Source organism: Meleagris gallopavo, chromosome 17, assembly GCF_905368555.1.
Source record: "Meleagris gallopavo chromosome 17, MGAL_WU_HG_1.1, whole genome shotgun sequence".
In the NCBI taxonomy this organism is placed as follows: Eukaryota; Metazoa; Chordata; class Aves; order Galliformes; family Phasianidae; genus Meleagris; species Meleagris gallopavo.
In genome coordinates this window covers 9,505,454-9,518,318 of record NC_139420.1, presented here as the reverse complement: position 1 = coordinate 9,518,318, position 12,865 = coordinate 9,505,454, and the positions used below count along the sequence as shown (strand labels likewise).

Sequence of the window (12,865 nt, the reverse complement as noted above, 5' to 3'; positions counted from 1 at the left end):
CTACATGGTAAACACAGCATACAGAGAGTTTTTTTGGTACTGTACCTTCTGATCAGTCAAGGAGTACATGTTCCCAATAATCTGGGCAGCCATTTTCCTGGTGTCTGTGGAACGATCTTGAAAAGCTCTCTGAACAATTGGCATAATAAGTGCTAAGGATGGAGCGTCAATGAAATGGACAAATTTGGTATCCAGTAGAGTCTGCAGACATTTTTGGGTCTTCCTGGAGGGGTCAGTGAGAGCATCCAACAAAACTGGAGCAATTGCTGAGTGTTTTTCAAAGGGAGAAAAAATAATTTAGTTGTACATAAACCAAAAATGCACATCAGAGTGAGATGGTGCTCTCTCACAGATTGTCTTACATCCTTTAAAATCACTTAGAAGCACAGGAACAGAGAAAACCCTACCAATGTTAAATGACAAAGCAGAAGGGAGTATTTGAAAAGCTTTAAAGCCGACAGCTGTTGTGAAGTTTTCATGCTATACTGTTCTAGGAATAGTTTCATTTCTGTAGAGGTTCAGATTTAATCCCAAACGTAACAAAAACTTGCTATTATAAACTATGGTCATGTCAGGACTGTTGTTTGCCATAAGAGTTCTTACCAAGGATCTCTGGATTCCTGATGACAGACCCAATCTGCCTGAGAGCTTGCTGACCTGCGTTCTGCACCTTCACATGAGAATCTGTGAGCACTTCAGTAAGTTTTGGCACAATATTGGGTAAGCAGGAGGAGAGCTGTTTGGGAGCACAGTATGCCATAGCTCCCAGCAGTTCCACTGACCCTGTGCATGAAATATGCAAAAAGAAAGTGGGGAAAAAAAAAAAAAAATCACAAAGTAATACACAGCATTAAGAAGAGATGCAAACAGATGATTACATTCATGTCAAATTTAAATATACAAGTGGTCTGACCAGTCAGAAAGCACACACAATGGCTGAAATGCACTGAGTCACTCTGTGCCACCTGGAAATAAAAAAATATTATCTGCTTTTGTACTAAGCTAATTGTGGATAGGACAGAAGCATCCACTTTTGCAAACACTTCTGGAGAGATGAGGGATAAAAAGTGCTTCTTGTGTCTCTTAGGAGAAGAAGAATTTGCTCAGATGTGTCAGGAAACTCTTTTTTCTTTCTAAAGCTATAAGTTTCCAGTCCCCTTATGAGACAGTAAATTATCAAATTTATAATATATCAAATTGAGACAAAAATATCAAATTTCACCATTAAGAATGAAAGAACAAGCAAGGAGAATGACAGCAAAAGGAACTGTAAGCTACTCTCAGTCAGATCTGTCAGATATTGATCCATACCAGCTTTGGTTCTCCAAGATTCCTCTTCTAGTGCAGCAAGAAGTGATGGCAAAACCAGCTTCACTCCATGAGTACTCAAGTTGCTCATCACTGCTTTGGCACAGTCATCTGCAGCCTTCAAGGAGAAGAGAACATTGATAAGGTTTGTCACATCACATGTTGTCCTTTCTCCCTCAAAGAACAATGGGAACAAAGCCTTCATGTAAATAGTGTCTAAGGAAGCTGGCCTTGTTCAGTCTGGAGAAGAGAAGGCTGTAGGGAGACCTCATTAAGACCTTCCAATGGTTACAGGGAGATTATAAACAGGAGGGAAATCAACTTTTTACAAAGGTAGATAGTGAGAGGACAAAAAGGGAATGGTTTTAAAATAAAGGAGGAAAGATTCAGATTAGATGCCAGGGGGAAATTTTTCACTGAGGAACTGGAACAGGCTGCCCAGATGGGCTGTGGATGCCTCTGAAGGCATTAAAGGCCAGGCTGGATGGGCCCTGGGCAATCTGCTCTAGTATCTGATCTAGAGGTTAGCAACCCTGCCCGTGGCACAGGGTGATGATTTTTGAGGTCTCTTCCAACCTGAGCCATTCTATGATTCTAATGGCCACTGAAATAAGATGTTTTCCATTTTTAAGATCAAGTTATATTAGTGGTGTTTCAAGGCAAATGTCACTTTCTCAATTAGTCCATGATAAGCAGCACTTGTATCCTCAATTTCTGCTTTCTCCTAACACTGCATATTCTCAAAATTTGAAGTCTCTTACCTCTCGCACATACTGGTTCCCATCTCCAAAACAAAGCAGCAAGTGAGGTAGCACATGAACCACGTAGGGCTCAAAGAGCTTTCCAAGCATGCTGCAGAGCATCTCAAAGGCAAACAGAGCCCCTAAATAAAGAAAAAGGATAGTCAGAAGAGAACACTTGATTTAAAGGGGATGGGAGGGAAGAGAAAATACAATTTGCCAGATATCTGTAGAATTTCTCCAAAAGCTCTCAGATCCCACAAACTGTAAAACTCGTGCTCTCTTGTGCTTCTGGCTAACGCTGTATTGGAGATTTGTGAGCTCAGAAAGGACAGCAAGAAGTCTAGTAGCACTGAAAACATACAACAGTCCTCCGAGTCCTAGTTTATGTAAGCAAGAAATAAGGACAGGAAAGCAGCAAAACCTAAAACTAGACTCTGAAACCCCACTTTGGACCAGCTATGGAAGAATACTTACACATTTACATTATACGTATGTCTTTCAAGAGGCAGAAGCCCACCTTGCAACACCTGTCTTTGAAAACAGGAGGGATGGGTGCAAGCATATTGTCTAGGACCAGTTAACCTCCCACCATAATGTAAATAGACCAATTTTAGGATGCCATACACAACCAATGGCATCATGACAGACAGTCCCCATTTCCTATTCTGCACACTTTTGTAAACTAAATACAGAAAAAACAAATACAAGGGTTCAGGTCAATACAGTCACAGAGGTAGAAGAAATAAGAGAAACGTGAAGTATTCAGAATAAAAAGCTCTTGTTCTTTACCCTCCCGCCGCCGAAAGTTCTTCTTGTCTTGGATAGCATCAGTCAGTGTGGTCATCATCTCCTGCTGCTTGAGAGAAAGGATGCCAAGGCCTTTCACCAGGCCTGCCAGTCCATAAGCTGCACCTTTGCGCTCGGCATATTTATCAGATTCTAAAAGCAGCTGCATTAGCTTCTGTATCATTCCTCCTGCGTCCTCCTTAATCGCAGGCACCAGTGGTGGAAGACAGCTTGCCACCGACTCTTGAACCTGTAAAACAATTCAAAATATCAGATCAGAAAATGTTCGTAACTAACATAACTTCCTCTTGGACTGCTCCTGTCACTGGAGTCATTTTTCATCTCTCTGACATCACAGTGTTAACCTGCCTCTACATGCAATGTGGGAACTCCTCCAAGAAAGCACCCACCTGCTGAGATGGTGTGGACAAAGCTGCAATCAGTTTGCCAACAATTGGTTTCACTTTAGGGTCACTTTTGTCCAGATGTTTTGCCAGTGAGCCCATCAGAATGACCACACTCTGCCTGACAGCGTCATAACTGGCATCATTAGGAGCATTTTTCAGGAATTCTTCAAACACTGGCAAGAGAGAGTTAACATTGTCCTGAAAAACAAAACCACAGAACTTGCCACTAGAGTCCACTCAGAATGAGATTTGCTATGCTCAGTGGACTTGTTTGTTCTTCTCTGAGCCAACAAATCAAACAATCAGACAGTATTTACAGTTCATTTAATATGTCACATCACATAAAATCTTGAGCCATTCTGACAGACAACAAATATTTCCTGCTAGAGACAAGTTAGCTCTTAAAAAATTAGATCCCCAAACCCATCAGCACAATGTTCTGCCAGAAGTAATGCAAGTTTCCAGGCAAGCTGCTAGCCTAAACATCAGAGCTTGCTCTTTTGTTTGCTCTACTTCCAAAGAAAGATCAGGAAGGTAATGCAAACCTCTCACTACAGAGGGGAAGACCAAATATTATGAAAGCATCCCACTGGTCTTCACCTGGAGGGAGAAGTCTTAAAGGCAGCTGTAAGACATGAGTGAAAAAAGGGCAAACACTGAGCTACAGGAATGTAGAGCACTGTCCAAAAGAGGTGACTGGCACATACAAGGAAACCACATGCCAAACAATTTACATTCCCTAAGCCTCCCTCATTTAACACATTGCTGGAGAAGAGCTGACAGTCAGGATGGAGATCATTTTCAGTTCTCTGAGAGACTTCAGTTGTTTTGCAGTTTAATTAAGCCAACCATCAGCAAGCTTTCAAGTTTTGCTTCCCAGGAGGCCTGAAAGGGAAATCTCACCTTCCCAGAATTAAAAGATCTGTGATACGATCTATGATCACTTCTATTACTCTAGTTATATGCCATATTAACTCCTGTTAATTCAAGCCTATTTATTTTTATAGTAATGACCAAGAATCACAGTCTTAGGCAACACTAGTCACTACCAGAACATCGTTGAAAAAAAGAAGTCCATGCTACATGAAAGGTTCAGATGTTACAAGCAACAACGCACTCCCAGAAAAAAAAAAGTTATCTCTAGGTTTCAGTACAGTATTTACATTTTCATTCCACCTGTTCCCACTGACAGAGAAAGAAGTGTTCAAACTTACTTTGCCATGAGTGTTGAGTGTCGAAAGAGCTGCATCTAACATGCACTTCCTGACTTCAGGATTGCGATCATTCAGAGCATCTGGCACAAAAAACTGGAAGAGGGGCTTCACCTGAGAACTGTCCAGATGCTCTGAGAGCTTGTTAAGGGCCAAAGCAATGCCACACCTGTAAAGATGTTGAGTTGTGTGAGCTTACTGACCTTTCAAAACCTTTGCTTGAGGTCATAATCACTCTTGCTATCAGCAATTCATTACAGAAATTGAGAGAGAGAGTTTGAAATCAAAAGGTTTCAGTGTCCAAGCAACAAGCATTTTGTTTCATCACTCCATGCTGCAGGTTCCCGAAAGGACAACAATCCTTCAGCCACATCATGGCTGTTATGCTGATTAAGCATTACAAATACTTGGGCCAACGCGTAGACAAATGTTAGGATCACTTCATCTACTGCTGAAATACATCTACAACAGAAATACTGTTGATGTATACAGCAGCATACATCAGCAGTAAAGAAGAGATTAATTTAAGAGAGCAAACAAGATGTGCTGCAATTACATCTGTATAGGGCACAGAAGTAGACAAAAAGTAATTATGCAAACTGGATATTTGTTCAGTTCATTAAGGCTATCACTGCTGCTTGAAACAATCAATTGCCCATACAGAGGTGAGAATCCAGTAGGGTAAGTCAGATTCAGAGAGACTGATAGGGCAAGTCTGCTCTTACCAAAAGGGCAAAGAAGCTAGCATTTTGATGGAACTTGGAGCACCTCAATTTGGTGTGTGCAGCCTGCTTGACAGGCACAAATATTCTTTACCAGAAGGAACTATGAAAACAGCAAGTTAATAAACCTGCATTTTGCTCCTTGAACTTTCCTGTATTTATACACCGCCTGACTGTATAAATACAAATCTGGAACATTGCATCTGAATGGACAGGAAGTGATGAGAGAAATCTGAAGATAACTGTACCTTGCTTCCCACTGGTCAGGTGGTGATTCAGATATCACTCGTCCCAAGGCATCCAAAACTGGAGGTGGCCTCTGCAAGGAGGAAAATTTCATCAGAATGCCTTTCTGAAGGATACATACACAGAGGATGCTGCAAAGCACACTTGCTATGCCATTTTAAAAATAACTGCAGAGATATGATACCATGAGAAAAGAAAAGCAGAGAGCTAGCTCTGCATCAAGAAGAGCCCTCGTGGCTCTATGCCACGGTCATCTTCTATCACCTAAAGCATATCATCCAACTGTGCAGTGTTGCCACTGCTTGCTGGTAATTCGAGGATAGATACATTAAAGTTTATCACAAACTCAAACACAGCAACAGAAAGCTGCCCGCTTCTCTGGGCAGACCAAGGGAAAAATGATTACTAAAAGATAAAAAATAGAGCACAAGCTTGGGCCTGTCAACCCTTTGGGACAAGCATACTTACATAGAGCTTCTCCTGGTAAATTTCTGTAAGTTTATTCATAACCTCTGCTGTTTGGTTTTGATACTGAGCTACAGCTTTGGAAAGAGCTTCAGCACCTGCTTGTCGCACTGCCTCTTCGTGGTAGATGACATCCTTGATCAGCAGAGAACAGAGGTCAGGCTGCACTTCCAGACCCATGGACTCCCACAATCTGCACAAAGAGGTGGTGAATCACCTTTCAGCTAGTGAAGCCACTGCTACATGCAGTATAAGGCTGACCCAGAGCTGCCCTCCACCTTTGGGAGACAAACTCCTTGCCTGTGAAACTTCACAAGGAGAGCAGGAGAGAGATCTAACCAGCCACAAAAAACTCTCACCTCTCTGCCAGTTTCTGAATCTCATCTTCCACATCAAACTTGACTACCCAAAGGCGACGCAACAGATTTAATCCATTCTTTTCATCACTGTCTGGGGTTGGAAGAACCATCTGTAGCTCCATCAGTCCCTGAATTATTTACAGGAGAATCAGTGCAACTATCTGATTTTAGAAACAGATGCTTTAAAGCACTTAAAACTTTTGCCAAGTCAAGCTCTTTCTACTTTGAAGTGTCAGAATTCATGTCCACATGTGCAGCACACTGCCAGTGCTGATCAAAGACATTCCATTGCGAATAGCTGAGATTATACAACTTAGGAACAGTGCTCCATTTTCAAGGCACAAGTAGGCACTAGGTTGTGCTCTGGTGACTACAGTCTTTTCTGCTTCTAAGTACAGAGAAGCTACTTCAGGAGAGCTGAGCAGAACTTTGTTTCACGGCAAAGCAAAAAAAGGAGTACACTTGGTTTTATATTTTTATCTTCTTTGAAGTGATAAGCCCGAGGCTTTCCAAAATCACCAGGCCCAATACAGAAAAAGCAATTTTTTGACAGCTTCCTCCTTCTAAGACTAAGCTCTATGCAGTTCCAAATAGAAAACGTTACACTGTTGTAACAATGCTATTAACAAAATAAAGGTGTGAACAGACCCAGAGTAAATCTCGCTCAAGGAGCACTACTTAGACAATTACTGTTCCATAGCTACTGCCTCCTCCTGCAGACACACTGCCCACTGACTACCATCTCAGCTGAAACCTCTCCAACCGAGCTGGAGAAGACTCACTTCCCAAAAGTTAAGAACTCAGTGTGACTACAAATGCTTTCCACCTACCCTGAGAGCTGCATCTCGAACATTCATGCATGGAGACTGCAGGGCCTGAAGTAACACATCAATCTCCTCTTGTTCTGCATAGGCACAGCCATCCTCTCCACTGCTACTCATGCACACGGAGGTCAGTGCATTGGAAGCCAAGACCTGAAATGCCATGAGTAGGTATTAGAGATTCCACCACTACCCTCTTTTCAATTCATCAAAGCAAGCACAAGGTGGGATGTGAGTGTTCTCACAAGAGAAGAAATCCTGAAAGAACAGTGACAAGGCTTCAGGTTGACAACAAGAACTGAAGAGTTCAATCCAATCCTTGGCCTTTTTGTCACTACTTGTCTTCCCATCCCTAGAATAAACTTTACTGCTGGCCACCTGGGGGTGTAACTACTGATTTTCTTTGACTGAGCAAAGCCTTAGAGGAGAAATAAAATAACACCTATGGAAAACTGAAGAATGTGTTTGATGCATAAAACTTACAGTAAAAAAAAAAAATTACAAATATTTTATTCCGAGAAAAATACTGTAAACACAGGAGATGTGGAATATATGCATCAACCACCATCCTCAGACTTTTCAATCAGGTGGATATATTTCCCTCGGTTAGAGGCTTATGCAGCTGAGGCAGAATCCTGACTGTGGCTGTAAAGGTGAGGACTCACCTGTAACCGTGGAGAGCCTGTTGCTATCACTCGGGTCAGCAGAAGCAGCATTTCCCTCCGGGGCAACAACTCTGGGCCATTCTGAAAGAGGAGGTGGGAAGAAAAAGCCTTTTATCTTGTGACTCCAGAGCACTTCACCCACGTATGGAGCTCCTGATTTAAGAACCATCATAAAAAAAACCTAGGTTGACACACACAGCCAGAAATCAAACAATCTGACTTTGTTAACTGACAGCTCTCACTTACCTCATCCACCAGCAAAGCCTGGCCGTTTGTTGATGATCTCAGCTGAGCATGAACTGTAAGGATCTGCAGAATCTTGACCAGGAATTCCTCCTTATCTTCACTGTCATGGGACGTCTCAGTCATAACAGTCTTTAGAAGAGGAAAGACTAAAGAAAATGCTGGAGCTGATAATGGAGCAGCACCTGCAAAAAGGAGAAACAATCCTGTAAGCAGAGCTGTTCAGCGTTATTTCAAAATACTGACTGATATCAATCTCCATCCCTGGAGATTTCAAGGCCAGACTGGACAGCGTTCTGGGCAGCCCGATGTAGTGGTTGGCAACCCTGTCCATGGCACTGGGGTTGGAGCTAGATGATCTTTAAGGCTCCTTCTAACCTAAACCATTCTAAGATTCTATGAAAATGTGCACTTCAGTAGATTCAAACATATATGGCCATCTTCAACCTTCTGTACTAAGTAGACAGACATGCAAAACTTGGTTTTGTCTATCTTAGCCATACTTGGAGGAGGAGGCAACAAAATTAAATCCACCAAGGTTGAAACTGAAAATCTAGTATTTAAATTACACTGTTTGAATGTGCACTCTCTGAGAATTCAGATGAATTAAACTAAAAATAAAATAGTCAATTTTATTCTGAGCAAGCGAATTCACACAGGGATCTGATACAGTTTAACTAACTCAGTGTTAAAGTCACTTTGTCACAAAATAAGAGCTCATTTGCCAGCTGTATTCCCTACAAACCTAGCTAACCTGTTCCTCCAGCCTTCATTTGGATTCCTGAGAATGAGATTTCTCTAATGCTGGTACAAGGCTCAAACCTCTTCTCCTTGGAAAAAATTAAAACGTTTGGATTCCTGTTGTTAAAGACTTTGATCCTTCCTTCTCACAGGGAGTTGGCTACTGGGCGTAACGAATGCTAATCCCAATAATCCACTTAGTTCAAAGCAAAAAGTCTACGGAAAATCTGAATACCACATTAAAGAAGAACAAATGATTCTTCCTGGTTTCAGATAAGCTCCCAACATCACTCACTCACTCACCATCTGGAGACACGTATGGTTAATTATCAAATATATTCTTGAACATATACCTCTGTGACTGCTGGAGAAATTATTTTCATATATATATTTTGTTAAAACTAAAGTAGTGGATATCTAGAGAAAAGGATTTTTTTCAACATCCTATCTCTGCTGTCAGAGAATGTCACATTATAAATTTCTAAGATGCAGATGAAGAGCACTGCAGATACAATACTGCAGTATTAGTCAGCTTATGTAGGGCATGGATACTGCAAAAGTAGTTCAAGGGAGAAATTTTAAATACCAAACACACTGTGAGCTTTCAACTATTTAACATGATTATTTTAGATTTAAAAAAAAAACCCTCAGATGAGGGATTTTTACTTGCTATTTGCTTTTTTTTTTTCCTCCAATTATTGGCCAGATTTTTTGGCTTAAGCAATAGTCCCACTATATGCAGCAGGCAGGAGAAGGCCTTATCTGAGAAGATAAATGCTCTTTTAACAGACAGTAGCTGTTTCTGACCAATATGAAATGACTTTGATTTGTGTCTTGTCATGTCAGCAATGAATGATGTTTCTTTCCATCAACATTACAAAGACAGTTGGTTTCTCTGAGGTCTCTTGGTAACCAAAGAAACTAACCCCTACTGAACAGTGTCGTAAGACTGCACTCAGAAGTGTTTTAAGAACTTTCAAGAAAATTATTTGCAAATAGAATTTGAGTTGTCCAACAAAGTATTAGCAAACCTACTTGCTTTCTCCTCCAGAGGAAGTAAAATGAATAGAAATAAGAAAATCAGACAGTAAACACTAGGAAATACAGAAGGAGGAACATTGAAAATACTTGTGCTACTTTCTGGAAATAAGCAAGCAAACAGATTCAGATGTTAATGAATGTGCACTTACTATGGAAATAAACATCACAGCAGAGACACTGAATTATCAGCAAAATGCTTAGCACTGACGTGGTGCTCAGCTTGGGCAACTGCTACTACTCAGCAGTGAGGATTATCTGTGCCACAGTCACACAGCTGCAGAGCTGACTGACAACAGAACTGTAAGGGGATGACTGAACTCCTGGGGTAAGGAAGCAAACGGAATCCTAAATCTCCTTAAAGGGTTATAAATTGTCTACCAGAGCAGTTTCTGACTAAGCTTGAAAGCCATCAGCTCCAAAGCATGGATTTATCACCTCTATCATTACAATACACCATATTTATAAAGACAGGCTAAGCCATCCCTTCCTCCAAAAGAAGACTTACCCACCTGTTCTGCACTATTGCCTACTACTGTGTAGTGATACAAGCATTTACACATCTCATCATGAAGCAAATTCTGGAATGGGTCTGGATTTAAATTAACCATGTGATCAAAAACAAGCAAACAAACAGCTTCTTTTTAACTCACATCACTTGCACTGCAAAAACATTGGTGCTTGCCTTCATGTTACAAGAGAGGAAGGAACTGCTCTTCTGCGATCATGCCAGAATAAAATATTCATGAGCTGCAGTAGCACATAGCAAAGAAGCAGAGGCCACAGGCACTTCACTGCTAGATCACAGATAACAAGCAATTATCTTCATCTTTCCACTTAGTCTCACTAAATCACTTACACCAAGTGGTGTTGAAATGCAAGAACTCTTCAGCAAAGATGAGTTTTAATTTCACTGCTATTATTTCTGTCTGAATCATTTAAAGTTATTCCACTTCTACACTCGATGTTCTTATAACATCATTTCTACTCCTGACACCACAAAAAGAGGAAGGCACAGTTTCTCATGTCTACAAATAGACTTAATCCAATTCAAAATGACAAAAAAATTGGCACTCTCACCTATTAAATATATAACCACCAAAACTTAAACAGCTCACAAAGATATCGTGGAGAGGTAAGATCTACAGTACTTCTTACCTGACTCTCCTTTGCCAGTTCGACTAGGAATGGTGTGGGCATGCAGCAAGCTAACTACTCTGTTGAGAGCAGTAGGAAGCTCTTCTTGACACCACGATTCATCTAAGTCACATTCTGGTTTCATCAGGCGCAGGGTCACATGGCTCACTAAAGTACCTGGTATGAAAGAATAAAAAAAATCCATGAGAGGACTAAAAGCAAACATCTCTTGAGAAAAAAAGTCCTGAGGACCACAGACTGAAGAACTCTAACAAAGCTCTGGGAAACAGCCCAGGCTGCAGAAGAGGTGCTGAGAAGGAAGCACAGCCCTGAGGATAATAGGGGACATCTTCTTTCACAGCAGTTACAGTTACTGCTAGATGAATGCTACTGTGTGTTCCCTCTAACCAGAAGCAAATCCTTTCAGCTTTGCAACAGCAGTCAAGAAATTTCAGCGCTTCCAAACTTCTCCAAGGACGTCAGCCCAAAGGTGTGAAAGTAGCCCTGCATGCACTGACTTAAATCTTGCACAGAAGGCAGCAACTGTAACAGACATCAGAGCACTGGGTTCAGAAGATGCCGTAAGTAACTGAGCAGCTTATATCCCACTGAAATTTTCAGCCTTTGCCACTTTGCCAGCACCATTATCATCACCCACAGCTGTTGATTCCAAGTCAGCATCACCTGGCTGTCCTCAGGGCTATCACAGCTTCACTCACAACCTCCAAGCTCTCCAGAAGAGACACGATCCCAGTGTGATCAGCTGCAGCCTGAGTGGACAACTCCTTGTCTTTCACCCAGAACCTATATAGCAGTAGGACCACTGGGATGTTACAGTCACCTCCCTGTTTTCTTTTCCCCTGGGTATTTGGTAATGATCTACATCATGTAAGAGTAGGGATTTTGAGTACCCTGCTACGAAAATATGGTACCCCACCCTTAAACAGCAACTGCAAATACTAACCAAAGGTTTTAAGTCGATCAGGCATGACACAGGAAGCTAAGGAAAGAAAAGGATCCTTAATTCTTGGAGCAGCCAAAGGCGATCTGAAAAGTGGCAAAAAGGAACCAACGAGACTGGGGATGTACTGAGTTAGACCAGGAGGTTTTCTCTTGATAACAGTGTCCAGCAGTCCCAAGGCTGTTTCCAGTTCATTATCAAGCTGTAAGAAAAACAGTGTGGATGACTACCATAAATTACTCTGGTAGCTGCAGAGCTGGCAAAAAAATTATCATCAACACTTACCTCCTTGAGTCGTTTTCTTATCTGAGATTCCTTTTCCAGCTGTGCCTGCATCAGCTCTTTCTGCTTGCTAGTCAGTTGCACCTCATCTTTTATCCCCTTCTTCTTCTTTATCTCCTGCAAAGAGTGCATCATGGACATCACTAACTGGGAACTCTTAACACTATACTCTCACTTAGGAAGAAGAACAAGTTGGATACATCATTTTTCACAATTTACTTTTAAAACGTTGTGAAAATATTTTTCTAAGCATATCACTCTGAAGACACAAAATGGAAATCAGGAGGTTAGCGATACTTTAGTGTTCTACTAGCAGCATAACATCAGTTTTTCCCAGCTTTCAATTGATCAAAAGTTATTTTCTATCATCAGAGAGTTGTCTACTTCTTCCTACAGTGGATGGACACATCATTCTCCCCAGGACAAAGACGTCAATCTTTGAAAAAGGAATACTCCAATCAACCTGGTATGTTCCCTTCTTTTCATCAAATCCTTCCCCCAGCAAACACACTGCTCTTGCCAGACTGAACACAACTGCTGGCTGTCAACAAGACCAAAACTCTTACTGAGACAGGCACACAAAATGCATTGAAGAAGAGATAAAAACAGGTATTTCCAACAAGTAAGCACACTCATAAATCACCAGAATACAGCAGAAAATGATATAAATAAGTTAGAAAAGAAGAGAAATTCAAGTAATCTTTCCCAACAGTGTAAACACATGCCACAA

At 41.3% G+C, this 12,865-nt stretch overlaps 1 protein-coding gene across 2 annotated transcripts in view; it reads right to left on the bottom strand.

Annotated features, from left to right (window-relative positions):
* Positions 1 to 12,865, bottom strand: part of GCN1 (GCN1 activator of EIF2AK4) — a 40,813-nt gene that overhangs the window by 14,742 nt on the left and 13,206 nt on the right. For both annotated transcript variants that reach the window (XM_010720467.4, XM_085238677.1), the window contains exons 23-38: positions 12,139 to 12,252; positions 11,857 to 12,055; positions 10,914 to 11,069; positions 7,980 to 8,161; positions 7,734 to 7,814; positions 7,078 to 7,221; positions 6,248 to 6,375; positions 5,892 to 6,081; positions 5,426 to 5,496; positions 4,459 to 4,624; positions 3,248 to 3,442; positions 2,841 to 3,087; positions 2,070 to 2,191; positions 1,312 to 1,426; positions 604 to 783; positions 46 to 266 (exon numbers count right to left, since the gene is read on the bottom strand). In XM_010720467.4, coding sequence (XP_010718769.2) covers positions 46 to 266; positions 604 to 783; positions 1,312 to 1,426; positions 2,070 to 2,191; positions 2,841 to 3,087; positions 3,248 to 3,442; positions 4,459 to 4,624; positions 5,426 to 5,496; positions 5,892 to 6,081; positions 6,248 to 6,375; positions 7,078 to 7,221; positions 7,734 to 7,814; positions 7,980 to 8,161; positions 10,914 to 11,069; positions 11,857 to 12,055; positions 12,139 to 12,252 — 2,511 coding nt within the window. The remainder of the gene's footprint in view (positions 1 to 45; positions 267 to 603; positions 784 to 1,311; positions 1,427 to 2,069; positions 2,192 to 2,840; positions 3,088 to 3,247; positions 3,443 to 4,458; positions 4,625 to 5,425; positions 5,497 to 5,891; positions 6,082 to 6,247; positions 6,376 to 7,077; positions 7,222 to 7,733; positions 7,815 to 7,979; positions 8,162 to 10,913; positions 11,070 to 11,856; positions 12,056 to 12,138; positions 12,253 to 12,865) is intronic.